This window comes from Geospiza fortis, unplaced genomic scaffold (assembly GCF_000277835.1).
Source record: "Geospiza fortis unplaced genomic scaffold, GeoFor_1.0 scaffold84, whole genome shotgun sequence".
NCBI lineage: Eukaryota > Metazoa > Chordata > Aves > Passeriformes > Thraupidae > Geospiza > Geospiza fortis.
Genome location: NW_005054363.1, coordinates 3,702,806 through 3,724,018, shown reverse-complemented (window position 1 = coordinate 3,724,018; position 21,213 = coordinate 3,702,806). Strand labels below are relative to the sequence as shown.

Genomic DNA, 21,213 nt, shown 5'->3' with positions numbered 1-21,213 from the left:
AGACCTCTATAACCTTTGTATCTATGTAAACTCCTCTTCCTTCTGACTTTATGAAGATCCATGATTAGGCATCAGAACTACAGATAAAGCTCCTGTTCTTGTTATACTGGCTAGTTGCCTCCAGAAAATGACCCTTGCTAATGGGGCTAGCTGGAAGACACAATTTACTAGTGTCAGCCTTCCCACTCTCACTCTAATTGGCTTGCAGAGTTCTTCCACATCTAATAATTGCTCAGCAAAGGTTTTCTAAAATTAAGATTTGTAACAGGAAGCAGCCAGTGAGTTAATTTAGCAATTCCCATGCTGCTTCTTGTGACTATGCTTGTCACAAGGATTTGTTGGCAGCTTGCCCATTTCCATCAACATCTGCCACCTGCATATTCAGACAATGTTAAGGTGAAGCTGCTTGAATCATTACCATCAGATCACAAGAAAAGCTATCAGCTCTTCCAGCCTCCCACCGACAATTGTCTGATTGCTGGGAAGCTCTCTTAACCCACACAATTATGTCCCTAACCTGTAAAAATCTATTTTACTAACCCACCAGTGAATTTTTTCTGTGACTTAAATGCATTACACACATGGAATGCCCAGTAAAAGAACAAAGGCTAAGGAAACCATAATGATGGCACTGTGTTCCTTGCCAAAAACCAGTAACTTGTAGTCTATTGCAGAGAGAATTGTTGGTAGATTCCATAGCTGGCTTACTTATTTAAATTCATACTCAGGCTTTTAACTGTTGTTTTGAAACCTTAAGTTGATCTTTGCGCTGCATGAAGAAACAATTACAGCAGGTTTGAATAACCAGCAAATGTGCTTCCTCCATCAGTGGGGAAAGGAGAAGCTGGGCTTTGTCTAACATAATTCCCATCAACTCTGTTTGTTTCCTGAAGCAATTAAGTGTTAGCCTGTACTGCACCTGTGCAAATGAGACCATCGTGCTTGTCACAGTCTCTGTCATCACATTCACAGAAATCACCCGAAATGTACCATTCCTGGGGTGAGCAGATGCACTTTCCACAGTGGCAGGAGCCTGAAATCACAAAAATTATTACTCACAGTCAAAGAGTACTGGCACATTCAGGCTAGAAAATAACAACCCAAGTCACACATATGCACACATACGCACATGTGCGTGTGCACAAAATTGCCGCCTAAGAGGCTGTTGCATAAAAGAAAATAATCAAGCTAAAAGGCTTTTGAATGCAAGGATTCTTTTGGCATGAGTTGGAGTATGACGGGATGTTACCACTAATAGCTTTGATCCTGCTATTTCAATTAATCAGGACTTACATTTTGAAGCTTTCTTTTGGTTGTAGAGACCTACAATCAGGGCTTCTGTCCCCAGTAACTTCTATTTTACTTTTTTTGTACTAGCAAAGCTCAAATTTTCCCCAACCTGTTGTTACTGAAGGCAGTAAAATCACACCCAGGAGGAAAATAGTCCTCCTCATCTAAAGCTGTTAGGGGTGAGCTTACAAAAGACCAGCAGTGCCCAAGACTAACATCTATAGGCCCCCAAAATCCTCACTATCATGAATGAAGCTTCTCCACCTCCCATGGACTTACTGAACATTTGCTCAGGTCAGAAAGAGTTTGTGCACGTAATGGCAGCTCAGCAATTGGCTCGTTCCTGCACTGTGCCCTAACACCCCTTCTTGGGACAAGCTGTTCTTCTTCTCAAGGATGACAGGCCATACCATCACAGGCAAAGCAGGGACTGTGGGCTCAAACTCAGGTGATGCCATAACCCACAGAGCACCAGGAGCCTCCCTTGAAGAGAAGACTCTGAGACATCCTTACCCTCAGGAGAAGGTTCGTGGCTCTGAATTGTGGAACGTGACATGTGCCCCTGGACAATCATGTGTCAGGAAGCCTGAGAAGGGTGTGAGAGAGGCTTTTCTGCAACTAGAAATGCCACAAGGAGATAGTAATTCCTCCTGAACTATTCCAGCATTTGGCTGAAGAGACTTGGCTTTTACAGATCTCATCTTCTGCAGCCTGGCCCTGTGCAGATTTCAGACATTTAAACACTGAAGTGGGGATATTACTAACTGCTAAGTAAAAATCCTTCTGTGGACCTAGCCCTAAGAAGGGGTAACAGCAGAAATCAACGTTAAAAAAATAATTGTAAAAAGCCCAGATAAATTATAGCAAAGAATATGTGCAAAATTTTCAGCTGTGAGGGGCTGAGTTAAAAAAAATCTCACCAAAGAAGCTATTGACCTTTTACAGAAGATGCTTATAAATGAGTTCAACTCAGTTGAAAATCCTAGCCTCCTGCAATATTTCCAGAATAATTCCATTAAAAAGTCACCAATGTGTTGAATGCATTATTACAGAAAAAATATATAGAAGGAAGCTTGGTTATGTCAGAATATAACCTAAAAAGAATTCATGGGTTACTCAACAGAGCCTGAGCCAAAGTCTATAAAATCATGCTTTTCCATCTTCCCAATTCTTTCAGTGACCTCTGAATAAAATCCATAGTAATAATCCTAATATATTTAAAGAAAAAAAGTTGCATCTGTTGAGAGCAACAAATTTTCCATTCCTTTTCCCATAAATACTGAAGCTTAATTCTTGAAAACTTCAGAACAGCCCCAGCAGAGTATCTAATTTGTAATTAAATATGTAATTTAATGCTTATTTCAAATTCACAAAAATTAACTCATTGCCTAATTTTAGGGAAATGCTTTAACTTGTAACATATGGAACATGTAAATATATTCAGGAAGAGCTAGTGATTAGAACATTTGAGGATGGAAGTATTTGATTAAGCATCTACTTTTTCTGTGGGTTCTGAGTATTGCTTACAGGGCCACTGGCATAGAAAATACTGACATTCCCTACAAGGATCAAAAATGCTGCTGTATAAGGAGGCAGTGGAGGATAGCAGACATATCACAGGGTTGCTCTGTAAGAGGTACACAAAGATATACTTGAGGGCAATTTAAAACAAATACCTCTGTTTATAGAAACTGCAAGGTACTGACACCTGAAAATAACGAGGAATAGTATGAGGATTTTAGTGAAATTACAGCAGTTTTTAAGAGTATTACACTGTAAGAAGCCTGAAGTGATTCTGCATCAGCAAGCACTGATCCTGCTACTGAGGGATGCCCATGATGTTTAAAACTGTTTTGCAGAAGATGCAGCAAATTTAACACCAAGTCAAGCAAGGAAGATAAGGCTCCAAAATGCAAAAATCTGTTAGAGAAACAAATGTATCGAGTCTTCTCCCTGAACAGGGCATGCTGCTCTGGGAGGCTCCTCAGTTTAATTGAGTCTAATGAGTTGCAGGGTGTTTCCTGGGATGCCAGCCAGCTCCTCTCGGATGGGATTTGGCTCATTACCTTGCCCACATCCTGCACCATTACAGTCACCATGTACAGCCCTATCTTTACTGCCAGGGAGGCAGCAGCGTGGTGGGTGTTGCTGTTTGCCTTGGGAAGAGCTTTTGCTACAGGTGGCACAGTCAGCGAGCCAAGATTCAGAAAACTGCCTAGGAATGTGGATGCCCAACTTTGCTTATATTAGCAGAGTGCAATTTTCTGATAGTGTTCAGCAGTTATCTGCTGAAAACCAGGACTCTTCACAGTCTATTAAAACCTATATACAGAAACTCAAGCTATCCTCAGTCCATTTTAGCACTTGCATATCATGGCTAGGTTTCCAACAAAAATGGAAAAACCCCCATTAGTGCACAGGTTTCAAATTCCCTTTTATTTGACCAGTAATCATTTTATTTCTTTTTCACTGTAATGAATCAGAAAGAAAAATTTGCCATTTTGGTTCCTGGATAGTGCTTCACTATCTATGAATGGTGTTTTATATTATGTATATCCAGTAAGACATGATTTCCAGATACATATCTCAGCATCAAGAATAGATTTGGGGGAAAAAAAAGGGAAAAAAAAGGAAAAAAATAGCATCGCAGCAAAATTTATAATAATATAATGTATAGAATTTATAATTGGATTGTCTTTGCCTCTGATTCCCATCCTGTTCAAAGAAGAGGCAGGAGATAGTAGCCTTCTTGGATGCTTACTGGCCACACACTACTGTAGATGTCTTATGGAGGTGATTTCTCTAATGTGTGCTCAGGGGCCAAAGAAATTATATCCCCCAAAGGAAAAAAAAATAAAAATCCCACCACTCTTTCTGTGTATGGATTTAGGGTAACAGAATCACAGAATGGGTCAGTTTGGAAAAGACAACACTGAGCACCTTTCAGGCTGCTACAGATTATAAAAGTGACCAGATCCCAAGCCACGCCCCAGCAGCATAGCCAACAGAGGTAAAAAATTCTTGATATCTGCAAATTCCTAATGGATTATCTACTCCCAAAGCCTCAAAGTAAATGGTATCCTTGCAACACATGTTCAAAGCTAATTGTTCTCACAGTAAGACCCACAGGCTGGAATAACTGGCGTCAGCCATCCTTAGAAAAAGATAGCAGGTAATATGAATATTTTAAAAATCAACATCATTTTTCATGTTTATACTTATACAGAATCTTACATAGTGCATTTTATTGGTACCAAGCATATTCCTTCACCTTCCTGGTTTATATAAAAAAAATCTCAGTGAGGCACACATTAAGAGAAAAAAGGTCAACTTCTGCAGTAGAACAGAGTAATTTCCATTTCTCATTTCTGTAACTCGCTCACTCTTACACATATACTAATTTAAAGATAGTCCCATCTGAAAAAAAAAGAGAAACAGTGCAATTTCTCATTTTTTATGACACTGCATCAACTGAGGGGGAAGAAGCCCCAGAACAAAATTAAATGGTGCAATAGGGAGAATTCCGATAAGTGATAATACAGATAGATGAAGCCTGGGCTGGAAACCCCATTTAAATTTCCTCTGCACTGAAATAAAAGTTACCAAAGGGAAAACTGGAAATCTGCCTGTTGTAGAGGGTTCCTAACTGGTTTTTCCAGCTGGCAGATTTCTTTCCTGTCTATGCAAGGGACATACAAATATAGGAAATGACACACAGAGTCTGGATTGAATGCATTCTAGCCTCCAACCAGTCTCTTTTTTTGTCTATTCTCCTTCAGACATATTATATACAAAAATAGGCAATTTGCACTGCGGGGGAGCTAAAAAGCCCTCTTTCCATTAATGCAATTTCCTAGCCTGAAAGACTGCAAGGTAAGAACCTCAGAGAATAATTTCAGATAATTATCAAGATTTTCTAACTTTTATTCTTCCCTGTGGCAATTTTTTTTAGAGCTGAACTGAGGCTGATGCAACCAGATGAATGAAAATTAGTAAATGAGAAAGTTTGTAGGATTCATTTGTGGGGGTTGCAGACACCTACTTTTCCTTTGAAGCTGTTTTGGGGAGCAGCGGGATTAAGGGTACCGAATTGCTTTTAAACACTTTCCTCCACTTACTGTTGTCCAATATATTACATTTGCCATCTTCCCCTCCAGAGGGTTATTGTGGGTAGTGCCCTTTTTCCCCAGAGTGGAAGGAGCTCTAACAGTTGGTTTATAATGTGCAGCTGTTCCCCACAGACCATCAGCTAAACACATACAGGAAATTATATGCTACTAACAAATTGCATAGGAGAGCAACGCTGCTGAACGCGTACGGCTGGGGTGGGTGATTGACAAAATGGATGCAAGTGCATTACAGAGCATCCTTTAACATCCTTTTAATAATGAGTGCCTTTGAAAGAGAGGGTTACTGAACAACAACCCCCTGCCATGCACATTAGTCTTTCAGAGCGTGATTATTTTCCTCTGTCAGGCACTGACACAGGGTAGCTCAGCTGGCAGATCTTACCCTTCCCGGAGCACAATATGCCATCCGCTGACTCGCAGAGACTTCTGCTCTCCTCCTCCGTCATGTTGCACTTCCTTGAGTGCTGGCACAACTTTCCAAACCACCCATCCTGGCAAATGCATCGGCCACATGAGCAGATACCATGGCCTGTAATGACAGCAAGGTTGGTTATGAGCAAGACAAGCAGAAACCTGTCACTGTGGTCACAGCATCAGACCTCTTCAGTATGAAGTGTGTGCTATGGGATAGACAGACTGATGGGTGGACAGCACCCCTTCCCAGCAGGATGGACTTCCCCAGTTCTCTCCTTTATCTGTTAAAAAGGGTGCCCTAATGATGTGCAGAAAACAAGTGAGGGATAGGTCAAGGAAACCCTAGAATGTGGGTGAGAGCCATAGAAGCCATAATTCACACTTTAAAGAAGGGAGGGGAAAGATAAAATAGAAATTTAAAACAATTATTTGCAAAAAGGTTAATAAAAAATTGAAAATATGTTGAATAATAAGCTGAGTAGAAAATTTGGCCAGGAAGAAGGGAAAAGTGCCAACAAACATAGAGAAGAATATAGGAATGGCAAATTGATATAAAAGAAGAAATGTCTCCCAGTCAGAATTACATTTTTAAGCTTTGAATAATATTTCTGCATCAGAGACGATAATTAGCTAATTAGTTACCAGGGAAGCAAACACATACCAGTGACTTTTGCCCTATCCTATCTTCTATGTAGGGCAAGGGAGGAGAAATGAAGGGACTGAGATCATTTGGGAGCATGGACTGGGAAGACGGGAACAAACTGTAGGAGTATCTGGGAAAGCAAGGAGCTGTAGGATGCAGGGAAGCAAACCAGCTATTTAGTTTTCCTGATTAGTGGATTTCTCATGAGCCACCAGCACAATTTGATTTTGTAAACTGAGAGGTAACACTGGTAGAAGGCCAGAGGAGAGACAAACCTGGTAGTTTGCTGAAAGTGAAATTCATTCAAGTTTACTGATAGTCAAATACTTTAGAAGTTTTCATTACAAAAATACTGGGAGCTCCAAAGTCTTGGAGTTATCATTTACAGCATCTAAATATTCAAATTAACTTTTGTATCCCAAACAATGTGTTGATTTTTGAGGTGTTTTTATCATATTACATTATTGATGTCTATTATATTTTGATCATATTTATCATATTAAAGGCTCAGTTAATGACGACACAGTCTTATTATGACAGTATTTCTACCCACTTCTAAAGATTGATAACTAGCAATGATAAAAGATTGATGCTACTTGAACTTTTGTGTCAGAATGGGAAACAAGAACAATTACATGACAACCCAAAAGACAAGAGGTAGAAAACAAGCATATGTACATTCCCATATGCCCCTTCCAGATAGGTGTCATGCAATTGTCTATATGAGCTAACTAAAATAAAGCTTCTGTCAGAGTATTTTCATCGACCTTATTTATTTTTAATTAGTAACACAGAGATTAGAACTCAGATTAATTTAGCTAATTAAGAGCAAAATATACAACTGGATGCTCCTGCTGGAAAATTATTTCTGAAGATCCCAACCCCTCTACTCTTTTAGCAGTGAATAGTAAGAAATCCATGGCAATTTCACTGAGAAAATAATTTTAAGGCATTTTTCTCTCAGTCATTATGTGTTACTGAATGAAGAGATTGATCATATCTGTAAATCCTTTACACAAGTCAAATAAAAAGGTAATGAATAATCTATAAATTTGCAGCAAACAGAGCTTGCAGTTTACCATATGAAATTTGACTGGCACTTTTCTGTAAAGGAAATTTCTCTCCTCCTTTATGCCATATAAATCTTCAAAACATAAATTATTCTTTTGTCTCAAATAATCCATTAAAAAAATATTTGTTCCTAGCTGACACCAGCTTGGGCAGTTGCAGCTTTTTGGATGCCTCATCCACTGAGGTGGCAAGTGTACAAGTGTTCAGCCCACTGCTTGTTACATCTAAGCTATCTCATGTGAGTGTGGTAGCCTGAGAACAACTGCTTTACATGGTCTAGTTGTGAATATCCTCCTTGCAAATCACAGAAGAAAGGGGTAATCTGAATAGTTAAATCAATATTTTATCATGTTAAGCAATTCATTTTGGCTGGAGTTCTTCAATTAGAGATTTTTCTTTACCCCTAACTATACAGATTAAGCATGTATATTGAAAAGTGTTGGTCTATCAATACTTCAGATCTAACAGAAAACAGTTAAAATCCCAAACAAATTGCATTGCAAATACTTATTCATAAAAAGTTATGTTAATGAATTTAAATAATCAACAATGTTTTAAAAATTTATCTCAAAGAATAAAGACTTTGATGTGGGAGAGGCAAAGAATACAAAAAAGATAGTGCCAAATACTCTGTCATTTTCCTTAGGATTATAACTCAAATAACCACAAGATTTAAATGTGAAATATGAATTCAGCAAAAAAGCAAAATGTGGCAGATTACTAGCAGGGGCTCATTATAACCTAAATCAACCTGAACCAAACTGGGCACCATGATGAATTATTTCTTGCCAGGCCTGGAATTGAAATTGTGTTGTTGTAGGAAATTTTGGTTTAGGATTACTCATGCAGCTGTTGTCAGTGTTCCCCAAAAACCTGCAGAATCATTTTATAATACAAAAGGCACCACTACAGGGGAGGACCAGCACAATGAAAAAGGGAAGTAATCATTACAGAGGAAACTGGTTCTTATTTACAGACTAACTATTGCAAACAGATGATATTACTGAAGGGCAAACTGAGGCCAGACCCAAGCAAAATTTGGCATCTCAGGAACAGAAGTTTCTCAGACTAATACAAGTAATGTATCTAATGTATTTTAAATGAATGAAAAATAAAAAGTTTTAGAAGTGCAATAAGAATATGAAAAATTGCAGCATAACACAGGATACCTGATATAGAACACCCAGAAAACAAAACAACTATTTTTCACTGTATTTAAATAGGAACAGGATTTCCATTTTTTATTTTTTCTTCTAAATCACAGAACCTTCCATTATATTATTAACAGAAGAGAATATTAAACCATATATCTGCAAGAAATATTTCAAGGTGAGCAGGCTTCATTATCCTGCCCAAATATGCTAAACAAGTTGCTAAAAATGTTCTTTGAACACTGATTTTTATTTTTTGTTTTTTCTTGAATACCAGAAGACCAGAACAGTTCTAACAACTGCAGCTGGAGAAGCCTAATATAAATGTGATTTAAAATACTGACTGTCTATTACATTTTCAAAGTAGGTCAGTTAGTTTTGTCTAAGTCTAATGAAGGTGGATTGTGGCTCCAGTTTGAGTAACACAACAGTCAGGCAGTCCAGTAGCACCTTCAAGTGAAACACTGCAGCAAAAAGGGCCAATGTCATTCTCACATCTACCTACACGGAGAAAAGTGAGGAGGAGCAAAATTAGAGCATTGATGAGATGGTGTTAAAGTCCTGCAACTCTGAGATATCCATGTTTGAAGAGATTTTGGCAAAACTTGGAAGGGTACTAAAAAGTTCTGAGGAATTCAGGGGGTATCAGAACAGGTATTCTCAAACTACCAGAGAAAGACAAAGCAGGAGAGAAAACCTGAAGCAGACAAAATCATGTAAGAAATGAACCAGCATTTCAAACAAGGGTGATGACTATTGGAACAAACTTTCAAGTGGTGTTGGCATGGGCTAAATGTCTCAGGAGTTCTGAGAGCATGGCCTGCTCAGACACAGGCTCTTGCTGCACAAAATGCACAGAATTCACATGTAGAGGAAGCATGGGAATAGTGTAATGGCTATTTAAAGCCTAATAAAAGACATTCAACAGAAAAGCCCCTTTTGGACTCACAAAATTAATATCTATTAATCAACTTGAATGTTAATGTACTAGTAATTTCTTTATTGCCCATTTGAGCAGAAAGATTAAATTAAAATGCTTTTTTGCAAACCTGAATCATATTTTATGCTATCTGAAAAGCTACACAAACTTAGTTCTCTGTGCATCTATGTAGTGTTGACTTTTCATACACCCACACGAATGTCTGGGTGACCAGGACATAAATCTGTAGTGCATTTAAAAAAATTAGAAAAAATTAAAATTAATTTAATTTAATACAGACTCTGCAATGCCATTAATACCTGTACTAGCTGCAATCATCACTCTCGAATCTAATACCTACTAGTTTCAAATTTATCTGTTTCTGCCCCTGGATGTGCCTCAGAGCTAGGATTAAACACAAGGACAGAGGCACTGAATCATTAACTCTCCTCTTAGAATTGTCAGAATAAAACCCTGATTCACATTAGTTTTATTCCAGTTAAACTATGAGTTCTCCACTATTTAATACCATCATTTTCACCTTTGTTTGCAGCAGTTTTACTCAGTAAATGCGCATGAACTGTTGGTTGGGTTTTCTGTATTTTTTGGTTTTGGGGTTTTTTTGCACCAGGAGAATAAATTGCATTTTTCAATAACAAATACCATAATAAAAATTATCTATTCATACATATATATATAGAGTATATCTATCTAGTATATTCACTATCCATATATAGTACTGAATTCTGGAACAATTATATGTTCTTCAGTTTCCTCTATCAAAAGAATATGGTCCTTGCTCTAAAGACTTTTTGATAGAACAGATGAAAGAGCTGTTGGACAGGATATAAACTTTTATTTTAACATGGTAAGAACCTCAGAGAAATCAGAGGTTTAATTCAGATGCCCTGTGGCATTGGACATGCCCCAAGGCATCAAGGACATCCTCATGATGGCAGCAGCCAGACAGGCACTGCTGTGTCCTTTTGGAGCCAAGCTGGGGTCAGGCAAGGGCTGTCTTTGGAATCACAGGTGATAAAAAATGCTTTAATTTAGATGGCTGAAGACTTCGAAATTATGTGCCATATAGTCAGAGAAGCCATGGTAGACTCAGGAGTCATATTTTGGAATTCTCAGACCAGTCAGTGCCAAAACCTGCCTTTGTTTGGGAGATTGACAGGTATTATTTGCCTTTCCTAATTTGTTTTTTACATATATTAGAGAGTTCTACAAATGTCTTATGTATTTCTGTTTCTGTGGATCAACATTAGTGCAAGAAATGAGGAAATTGTCTGACAGTAACTGTACCATACTTAGCTTTGCTTAATGAAGCATATAATTAATCATTGCTCTCTCATTTCTATGGTTATGGTCTTACTGGTCCTCATAAGAACATGATATCTGAAAATATCATGCTTCTGCTCCACTGAACAGATGACAAAAATAAATGTCATTCATGATTTCTGCAGCATGGACCTAGAATTTTCATTAAAAAAAAAAAGATTTTACATTTCCTGTTGTGTATCTTATATTCCAAAAAAAAAAAAAAAAAAAAGGCAAAAAAAGGCAGACCTTCCTCTGAATCTAATTATTTAGCCTGGCTGGATAGTAATGAAAATGTATATTCAAAGGAACATGGCAATTAGGGGCAACTTATACCAGATTTTGAGAGGGAGCTTTAGCATTGTACATCCTGGTGATGACTGTGCAATCCTAGAATCCATCACTATAAGAATGTGATATGGAAGTTTCTGTCTCAGATTTAAAAGTTTAAATCATTGGAAATCTGGGATTTGTGGCTTAAGTTAGATGTATGCCTTATAAACTCCAGATTTTCCCTTGTTCTCTGGCAATTCATAGAGAATAACACTGGAAATCTTAATACTGGCGCAAATGATGCAGGATGAAAATGTGTAAGTAAGTGCCAGAATGAGATCAAATGACCTGCATTGATAACCAATGACACAGTCACAGGAGTAAACCAAGGAATGTATTATTTTGTCAAAATCAGAAGGTCTGCACTCTCACAGAACAGCAATATGATGAATGTCATAATGACTTGTTTGCAGTAGTATGTGTGCTCAACAGCAAAAGATGTCAATGCAGACAGAAAAAAAAAATTGTGTCATTCTTTTCCTCATAACCTCAACAAGAACAGCATGTCAGAAACTAAGAATGTCAAGAACTAAGAATGTCAAAAATCAGGAAGCACAGACAACAGGTACCGGACTTGCCTCAAGTTTACAGAGATAAAAGTAAGAAAAATTGTGAGTCAAAAGGATCACCCTAACTTTTGGGTCCTGAACACATAAAAGATGTATTTAAAGACCTGTTTGTTATTGTCAGTTGAGAAGAAATAAAAAGACCTACTGAAACATTGATGGGTGGCATCTCTTATCCATGTTCTGTGCCTCACGCAAGGAATCCTGACCAAACTATTATATGCAGACACTTTGATGCTTGTATTTGGCATGAGAATGCAAGAGGACTAAATCAAAAAAAGATGTGTCTGAGTGGTGAAAATTAATTTACTAGTGGATTTCCTAAAAAAAAAACCACTAACTTCTCCTCCCAAAAAATCTCAAGCAGAGTTTTTGCTGCGTGGTTTTCTTACACTTTGAGAAGAGAGAGGTGTGAAGGCAAATCTGTGTAAGGAGTGAAATAAAAATTACCTCAGCATTTGCTCCAAGAATAGGTCAACTCCTCCAGCTTCTGGAGGCCATTTTAGTATAACCAGAATTTCAAACTAATGATAACTAAAGGCACTGATATCAACAAACAAAAAAGATAATCTGCATTTACTCTTTGGTGTGGCATGACACAACTAGATTCCCTACAGTGTTAGAATTGCATTTTGGTGATGACTGTATTTTTATGTGCTCTGGCCAAAAAAATTAGTTAAAAAGTCATCCAAATGGAATTGCTCACTTGAAAATAAAGAGATCAGACTTAAAATATTCCACTGTCACGAGTGACAAAGAACAGGTTTACTGGAATGACCAGTCTTAGTTATTTCTTATTGTAAAAGACAGTGCAAACATTTATGAATAAACATTAAAAGGCCTTATCAAAGCTAAAGTTCTTATTGATGGGCCACTATTTGAAGTACAGAATGATACATTGATATAATACAAAACGGATACATCCATAGGTAAGAGTCTTGTTACGTATACATATCTTGTTACACGAGTTACCTGTTACAAGTTTAAGCCTTTGCTAGTGATTCTAGTTTCAACCAAGGCTTTACTGTTTTTGTTTGGTTTAGTTTCATTGCAGAGTTTTTGATCAGCATAATTCTACAGGAACTTGTGGTATGCAGAGGACCCCAAATGTTTTGTTTTATTCCTTTAATGGCTGCTACTTGGCTGTGACAAGAACTCACAGTTAGGCCAATAATCATCCAGAGAACAAATTGAAGCGAATGGAATTAAAAGCATTATCAAATGCATTTCAAATTGATCTTTACTGTTGTTCTGAGTTCCTGTCTGCCCTCAATCCTGAAAGAGAAAAAAATCGTAATGGACAATAGTTGGCCCAGAGGGGTGGAGCATCCAGCGCTGAAATCACTGGAAAACAGAACTGGACACATAAAGGAAACAAATACCACTTGAAACCCTAGGATGCATCTGCAGCAAGCAGCTCAGCCATAACCTCAGAGGGCAGAGAGAAGTATGTCTCACCAGGTTACAGGATGAGTAAATATCAAGCCTGGTGTAAAAAAGCAACACAGAGTTGCCTAACCCTTGTGCTGGCAAACATGTGATTCTTTGGTCATGTGTGCACACTAAAACCACTTAACTTGTGCATGAAGGACTCAAAGAACCAAGTGAAGCCAAAGGAAACCTGAGGTTAAATATTTCTGTGGATCAGCACTGAAGTACACCTGGGAAAATCTTACATAATCAAAAAACCTGAACAGTAGGGCAAGAGCCATTAGGTAGAACATCTCTATCTCAAAAAGGCTGCAAAAGACACCTTCTCCAGTCTTAGCATATTAAGTCTATGTACAGAGGCACAAAAAAAGGAACATGAAGGAAAGACCTGGAAAGCAGGTCAAGGAAGGTGAGTCTCCTCCTCCATTCCAGTCTGGTGAGACCCAGCCTGGAGCGCTGTGGTCTCTAGTACAAGGAAGACATGAATCTGTTGAAGCAGATCCAGAGACTATCCCCAGAAATGATCAGAGGGATGGAGCACCCCTCTTATGAGGAATGGCTGAGAGCATTGAGAGTGCTTAGCCTGGAGAAGAGAAGGCTCTGGGGAGACCTTTCTGTGACCTTTCAATGTTATGAAGGGGGAATATAAGAAAGATGGAAAGAGATTTTTTTTACCACAGTCTGTAGTGACAGAACAAGGGGCAATGTTTTTATACTGAAAGATAATGGATTCAGCTGGGGCACAAGGAAGAGATTTTTTTTTATGATTAGGGTGTTGAGACTTGCAACAGGCTTCCAAGGGTGGATTCCCCACCCCTGAAAATGTTCAAGGCTGGGTTGGATGGGGCTCTGAGCAGACTGGTCTTAGTGAAAGGTTCCCCGCCCATGTCAGGGGTGGTTGGACTAGCTGATCTTTAAAGGTCCCCTTCAACCAAAACTGTTCTGTGATTCCATAATTATACGAATCAATTTCTAATAGCAGAGTGCTGTGAAATCTATGCTGAGTCCTCCTGCAACCTCTGTCTTTGTGGAGACATTAAGTCTCTATTCTTGGTACTGCATTGATGGACAGCTGAATTTTTAAGCGAATGACTCTCTACCATCATGCAGAAACATGGCCATGGGATCTCATTCAGTTGTACCCTAATTTATCATAGCTTTCACCTCATGTCTTTCTATCATTGCATGGACAGCTGGTCTGGAAAGCAAGCTATTAATCAGTCTCTGCTGGCTGGAGAAGGCTAGTAACAATTCTTATTCAAATCATTTTGGTTGTCACTCACAATTCTCAGTTCAGCATGCATTTAACCTGAAAACACTGGTCTTCCTTCTTTGTGCTTACAGGCACTCAGTCCTCACTGTCAGACCCCACACAGTCCAGCTTATGATGCTCTGAAAACAGATTTACTAGCAAGGGCTTATGTCCTTACTGTGATTGCCTAGGCAGCAACAGTGGTAGAAAAAATAGCAATGAAAAGAGGAGAAGGAAAGATAAAAGAATAAACAGTTCAGCAAGATATTTCAGGAAGTTCAGCCTGAGACAGAAGCATAGACAAACCCAAAAGAAAGAGATGGAGATATAGTAAGGTAAAATATGAGTGATATAAACAAAAGAGATATTTTAGCATGGATGATGATGAATTTTATGTCCCAACTATTTAATATCTAACAAAAATGAAACAGATTTTCAGTGCTTTTTTTTCATGTCTTTTACACAAAATTAAATTTTAATTTTTTTACACACTCACATTATTGAATTACTCTGAATGTTGTAAACTATTTTTATGGCTAGTTAGACATTCAAAGCAAAATTTTCTATATATGTCTATATTCTGCATGGCAGACACCTTGAAGGAATATTCCCTGTAGTCAGAATTTTTTTATGTACATGAGGAACATGAAGGAATACATTCTTTTTGCTACACAGAAATAAGGAATACAATACAATGTGCCATTGTTCATACCAACAACTTTGTTAACATTTAGAATCAAAGAGTCATTTTAAAAACAAAGCACATAAAAACTAGAAACAGACCATTAATGATAAACATTATTTGCCTGCTTATAAAATACCATGTGGTATGCATGCACTTACATATCCAAAACTACCTTGAAATACTGCTAAACACCAACATACTTTACTGAAATATCACAATGTAAGGCTTTCACTGTCAATACTAAAATAAACCATCTGCATCTACAATTACTATGACACTGTCTCTCAAGCATTTTACATTCTTTCATAACATATTTTGCTACTTTTTTAGAAAACAGGCATATCACTGTTCGTGAATACAAAATATTTAAAAGTTTTGCTGGTCATTAGTACTTTTAGATTTATTACAACACCCTCAATAAAGCATCACAACTAATTACAACGTAAGGTTACCTAATGTTTTAGGTTTTTGTTTAAGTGTCTGATGGAATACAGCACTTCTATTTATGTGTTAGCATACCTAAAGTCTTAAAAAACATTCTATAACGTGTTCAGTACTTCTAGTGCTTGTTTCTAACAAAAATCTGTCATCTTATTATCAATGAATGATGTAAATAGTCTGTAGTGACATTATTCTATAAAATCAAGGGGAACAGAAAGCTATATACAGTCAAGATTTAGTTCTGTTGTGCTGCTAAATTCTGCTATGTGATGTGATATTAAGCGAACACATACCCCCACAGACATCGCCATCTGCATTTTCACACTGCCGATCATCACATTCACAGTTTTTGCCATGAACTCTGCTGTCTCCTGGAGGGAAACAAGTGCATTGGCCACATTCACATCTCCCTGTAAGAATAAATAATTGTTAGAGTCATGATTTCAGTCAAGTAAAATAGATTGAATAAACCCCAAGTTTATGCTGCATCCTGACCCCAAAGACAAACTATGAGTCACACTGCATTGATTAAAGTATAACTCATAAACACAAATAAAAACAAACAAACAAACAAACAAAATCATAGCAAAACAAAACTATTCCTCCTCCATGGCAACCAGATGGAAAGTATATCACTGTTATAATCTTAGTGGAAATGGCAAGAATAAGCAATCACTAGCATTGCATGTTTTTCATATCTGAACTTAGCATAACTGAGCTGGCCCATGCTTATCTGCATAATTAACCACTATAGTTGATCTAAAATATTTAGCACGTATCTCAGAAACATCAACACAAATGCGATCAGAATTAAGTAGTCTATGCACAGAGATATCTAAGATACTCTCTATTCATGTAGAAAAATAATTCTTCAAATACTCTGTCAACTTTTTGAAAGCAAAATCCCTGTAATTTTTCTTGTCTAGATCTGAAGAAATAAGCACAACCTCTGTCAAAGTCTCCCCTTCCTTTAATCTATTTACAGGAGAGCGCCCCAGAGCTTCAAGGGACACCAGATTTATCCAAGTTCCCACAGATTTCACTCCAAAACCCTAAGAGCAGAGTACTAAATGGCCAGATGTGGGAAAAATGAAAATTAATACATTAAAATATATTAATTAAAATAATTAACTAAAAATTAATATCCAGAACAGTCCTACACTGCACATGTCTGAGACAAACTCAGTTCAGATAATGGGCCCTAACTCCTGAGAGTTTACCTCTGTATGTTTTTAAATTATTTTATGCAATGTTGGGGAAAGAATGTTCTGAAAATGACACAAATCATGGACCAAACTCGCACATTCAATGGGCTTGGGAAGGGATATTGTGCGTAAAAAATGGCCACCATGGACATGGATTAGGATGCAGAAAACTTGCCCTTATTTATTTAATTTAGTCACCACATCAGTGAAATTCAACTTGGGCCTGGTCACTGCTCTACTGAATGCAACCCCCAAATCTATAATATTTCTGGAAAGTAAAAGAATATCCTCCAAGTGCAGTCTTTCATTATGCAACCAGACAGTTCACAACACACTGCACTAATTCTTTCCAGCATTTCCTGAAATATTTTATTGAACAGGAAAGGACTGTTAATGAAAACTTCAGTAAAGGTTTTCTAACTGTAGGTGTCATGACAATAAAACCTTTTAGGGTAAGGTACTGACAAATGATTACTGCCTTTCCCAACTTCTAACCTTAATTTGTTATATTTGTTTGTGAGGCTTTGGGGTTTATTTTTTCTTTGGCTTTTTTTTTTCTTATTTGAAGAAAACAATGTAATTAAGTTGGAATAGGGAGAAATCTTTTAACTTATGGAAAAAAATTCTAAGCTCATTTTACAGCTTCTATACTCTTCATCTTCCCAAGCCTCAACATACATTGCACTTCTGAGCTGACACTTTATGCACCAGGATTCAATCTAGAAGGACATAAAGGGCAAGAATTTTAGCAAAGACATACAAAAGAGAATTAGACTAAATACTTCTTAATACCTTTATTATGCATAGTTTAAAAACTATGTTTCATTGTCAATTATATGAGGATACTTGTTTCAGAAAGAAACTTGTTATTGGAAGTGCATCTACTGCATCATGAAATAGAGTTGTGTTTAGTAATCATGTCAAAATTTAAGACATGATTGCCTACAGAAAAAATGATATTGGCCTGCATTCTCTAGGCTATAGTTATTTGTCAAGGACAGCTACATTAGAAGTGGGAAAAAAATCCTTAGTGCTTAAATATACTGAGAATTTTGTTGAGTCTAATTTGTCTCTTTTTATGCATTCACCTTAGGCAACCTGATCACTTTTGCAAAAGTGCCACATCAGCCTGTCCCAAGGAACAGTCAGGAACCTGCAGGCTGAGAGGCTCCTGATGAACCCATCTGTTGTGGAGACTGTGACATAAACAAAAGAATCTTCAGCAGTGGTCTCCTGGTCAGACATTGCTATAATAAGGATGCCTAAAGATGGTAAAATCATTTTAAGCAAACTGCTTTGACTAGAGGAGTCTTTAGAGATGGAAAATCCTCAAGAGGAATGAGCAAAGGAAGGTCCTGTAATGAGGATGCTGCAGGTTCTGTAACTATGCATTATCTTCTGTAATGCTTAATTTAATAAGTCAGAGTCCAGTGGCTGGTCCCTTGTGCTGCCGTGGGAACAGGCTCCTCTCAGTCCCTGCTGCAAGTAATATTTATTAATTTCAACTAATGTGCAACAGTTTCACCAGCAGAAAAATGGAGGGAAGCCCATCCCTAGACAGATCGAGCATGTTTTTGTCATGTAAGAGATACAAGATCAAAGGGAATTTAGGCCCTACTTTCTCAATCTGTGCCTCTTCTCTTTTTTTTTTTTTTGCCTGTCTCTCACCTAAATTATACCTAAATATGGTTTAGATCATCTGACTGCAGACCTCAGCAGAATTGAAAGTGTCTTGAAAATAGACAGAAACTTCAGTCAGCAAGTGCTCTGGAAAAGGATTTCTTTGAGCTATTTCTCTATATTTAAATATTCAAAAATACAATTAGAGTAGTTTATTACACTGCTCCTGAAATTGATACTCAAATTATTAGTTCCTTTATTTTTAGAAATGTTACAAATTCAGCATGAGAAATTAATTTAATGGTGTCACTAAATAAATGCCACTTTGTACTGGCTACAAAAATATTCTGCCTCCAAAAGTAGTTTTGGTTAGATTATGTAAATTGGGCTCACTCTAAGGAGATTATTTAACATAGAATTAAAGTCCTATTGCTTCTGAACAGCTAACTATATAGTATGTATCTACTGCTGAAATATCAGAAGCCACACCTTATTCTGTGATCTTCTTCTCTTAGCTATTGTGATAAAATACTTACCAAACAAATTCAATCATGCAAAAGTAATTTGAAGCTCACATTATACTGAAAAGGAATCAGCACTTTACTAAACATACTCCTTCTTTGTATAGAATAATAGGTTTACCATAGCAACCTACAGGGAAAGCTACTGCCATACATCCTAAATTTTCTTTAAATTCCAAGGCATACAGAAACAATTAAACATGGGATGAATATAACATTCTGCACCTTCTCAACCATCTGTGCAAGAGCTACACTTTATGTGTAGAAAGAAACCAGTTGACCTCAGATATTTTACAGCAAGTGGCTTCCACTCTTCCTCACTAAACAGGGAGGGTAAATGTCATTATCAGATGGCTTCAGATGAAGGCAGCTTTATGATGGAAGTTATATGAGCCATTAGCATTGAAAAGCTTAAGCTACTTACTGCAATGCAAGATGCTAAGAATAGAATAATTATACAAGACATTTATTTGCCTACAGTCTTAATATTTCCTCACACTTCTTCCTCCCATTGATGTCAATAGGAGTATTAACTTATCACTAATAATTGTTAGTGCTTGAAGAGTGACAAAAGATCAGCTTAGGTTGGGGTTTTTTGTTTTTAAAGGGAATTAAAGTGCCACATCTCATCAAAACACCAGTTCATTAGATAATTGACTTTAGAATTTTAAAGAAAAATGCTGTAAGCTTTTAGCTTTTGATTTTATTCCCCGCTTACTATAGAATGTTTTCATTCCTCATGTCCAACATTTATAAAACATAACTAAACAGTTTCTAGATTTACATTAAACCTGTCCCCATGCAAACTGCTGTGACAATTAGCTGCTTGCATTCAAACAAATTTCCAGTTGCCTATATGGATTGACTGAAAGTCTCCTTTACACAGGTAATTTTAAAACTCTGTGCTAGAAGTATATAATTTTTTTAATAAAGCATTTTTACCCTGTTTTGGCCAGCAAAGTAAGAGATAGTAACAGCTTTCAATGTAAAAATAAACACTGAGTATGATAAGATATACTTCGTTGTCTTTCCCTGCCTGTAACTCTATAGCATAAAGGATTTTTCTGTGCAGGATGATGAATTTTTATCTTCAAATGAAAACAAATAAACAAAGCCTTTCTTCTGTTTATGTTTCTGTTTTTTTTGTGAAAGGAAGACAGTGCCAAATTGAACTGAGAATGTGGTAAAAGCAAGTCAGGTTCATCTGGTATATCAAAGAAATGGTGTTTCAGGCTACTGATAAATAGGAGGGAATCTGCCTTTAGTAAGGACTTTTCTGCCCCATGGCTGTCCCAGGCTTCACACCTGAAAGCATTACCTATCAGAAATTGCAATTTCTTTTTTATCACATAATCTCAGGCAACTTGAGCACATTCAGTAAAGCTGCTGTGTCCTTCTGCCAACAGAACTCATTTCATGCTGGATGTGAGCAAGATGATCTAAAACAATGTTCAGAAATGGCAAACCAGAGAAGGGGGATGGGAAGATTTGTACAGAAGATCACAAAGTTTCAGTGCATATAAAGGGTGAGGGGAAGCAGATGTGGCTGAAAGGAAGTAATAGAAGGTAGCAGATTCAAGTAAGGCAAAAGATAATTCACTGATTGAGTGGTGGAGGGAATAAAAGACCAGTAAACAGAACAAAGAGCACCACAAAATTGGAAAACAAAATGCAACACTTGAGAAAAATAGGGTGGTGCCTCACTCAGTGCGAGGTGGTCAGAGCAGCACAGAGCAGCACACTCCAGCTGAGCTTGATCAATGTGCAGAAATTTAGACTCAAGCAGGAAACAGCTACAGATTTCTCTGTGGCCATGCATTGAATGTTTTGTATGTCCTATTCCAAAAATTGCCTGGAATTAATTCCCATCTAGATTGGCTTAAAAAAACATATATATATATGGATAAAATTGTTGGAAAATAGGCCAGTTAGCTAAAAAAAAAATATATATATATATATATATATAAAAATATTGAACTGAAAAGATAAAAAAAAATTCTGCTTTGTACATGAAATGATCCTTGGGTTTTAAAATGCTGGCAATTCTTGGATCTGGTTTGTTGGGTGGTTTATGAGGGGTCAGAAGAAGGGAACCTTTGGAAGCATCTTAAGTACATACAAAGTATCCTTAGAATCTCTTTAAATATCTGACTGATCTCACTCAAACAATGAAAGTCTGGGTACTGTTAGGGGCTTGGGATGAAGGACTTGTTTTTGT

At 37.2% G+C, this 21,213-nt stretch overlaps 1 protein-coding gene across 1 annotated transcript in view; it reads right to left on the bottom strand.

Annotated features, from left to right (window-relative positions):
- Window positions 1-21,213, bottom strand: part of ITGBL1 (integrin subunit beta like 1) — a 70,904-nt gene that overhangs the window by 1,433 nt on the left and 48,258 nt on the right. The window contains exons 6-8 of the mRNA XM_031059542.1: window positions 15,943-16,059; window positions 5,803-5,949; window positions 920-1,033 (exon numbers count right to left, since the gene is read on the bottom strand). Of these exons, the coding sequence (XP_030915402.1) occupies window positions 920-1,033; window positions 5,803-5,949; window positions 15,943-16,059 (378 nt within the window). The remainder of the gene's footprint in view (window positions 1-919; window positions 1,034-5,802; window positions 5,950-15,942; window positions 16,060-21,213) is intronic.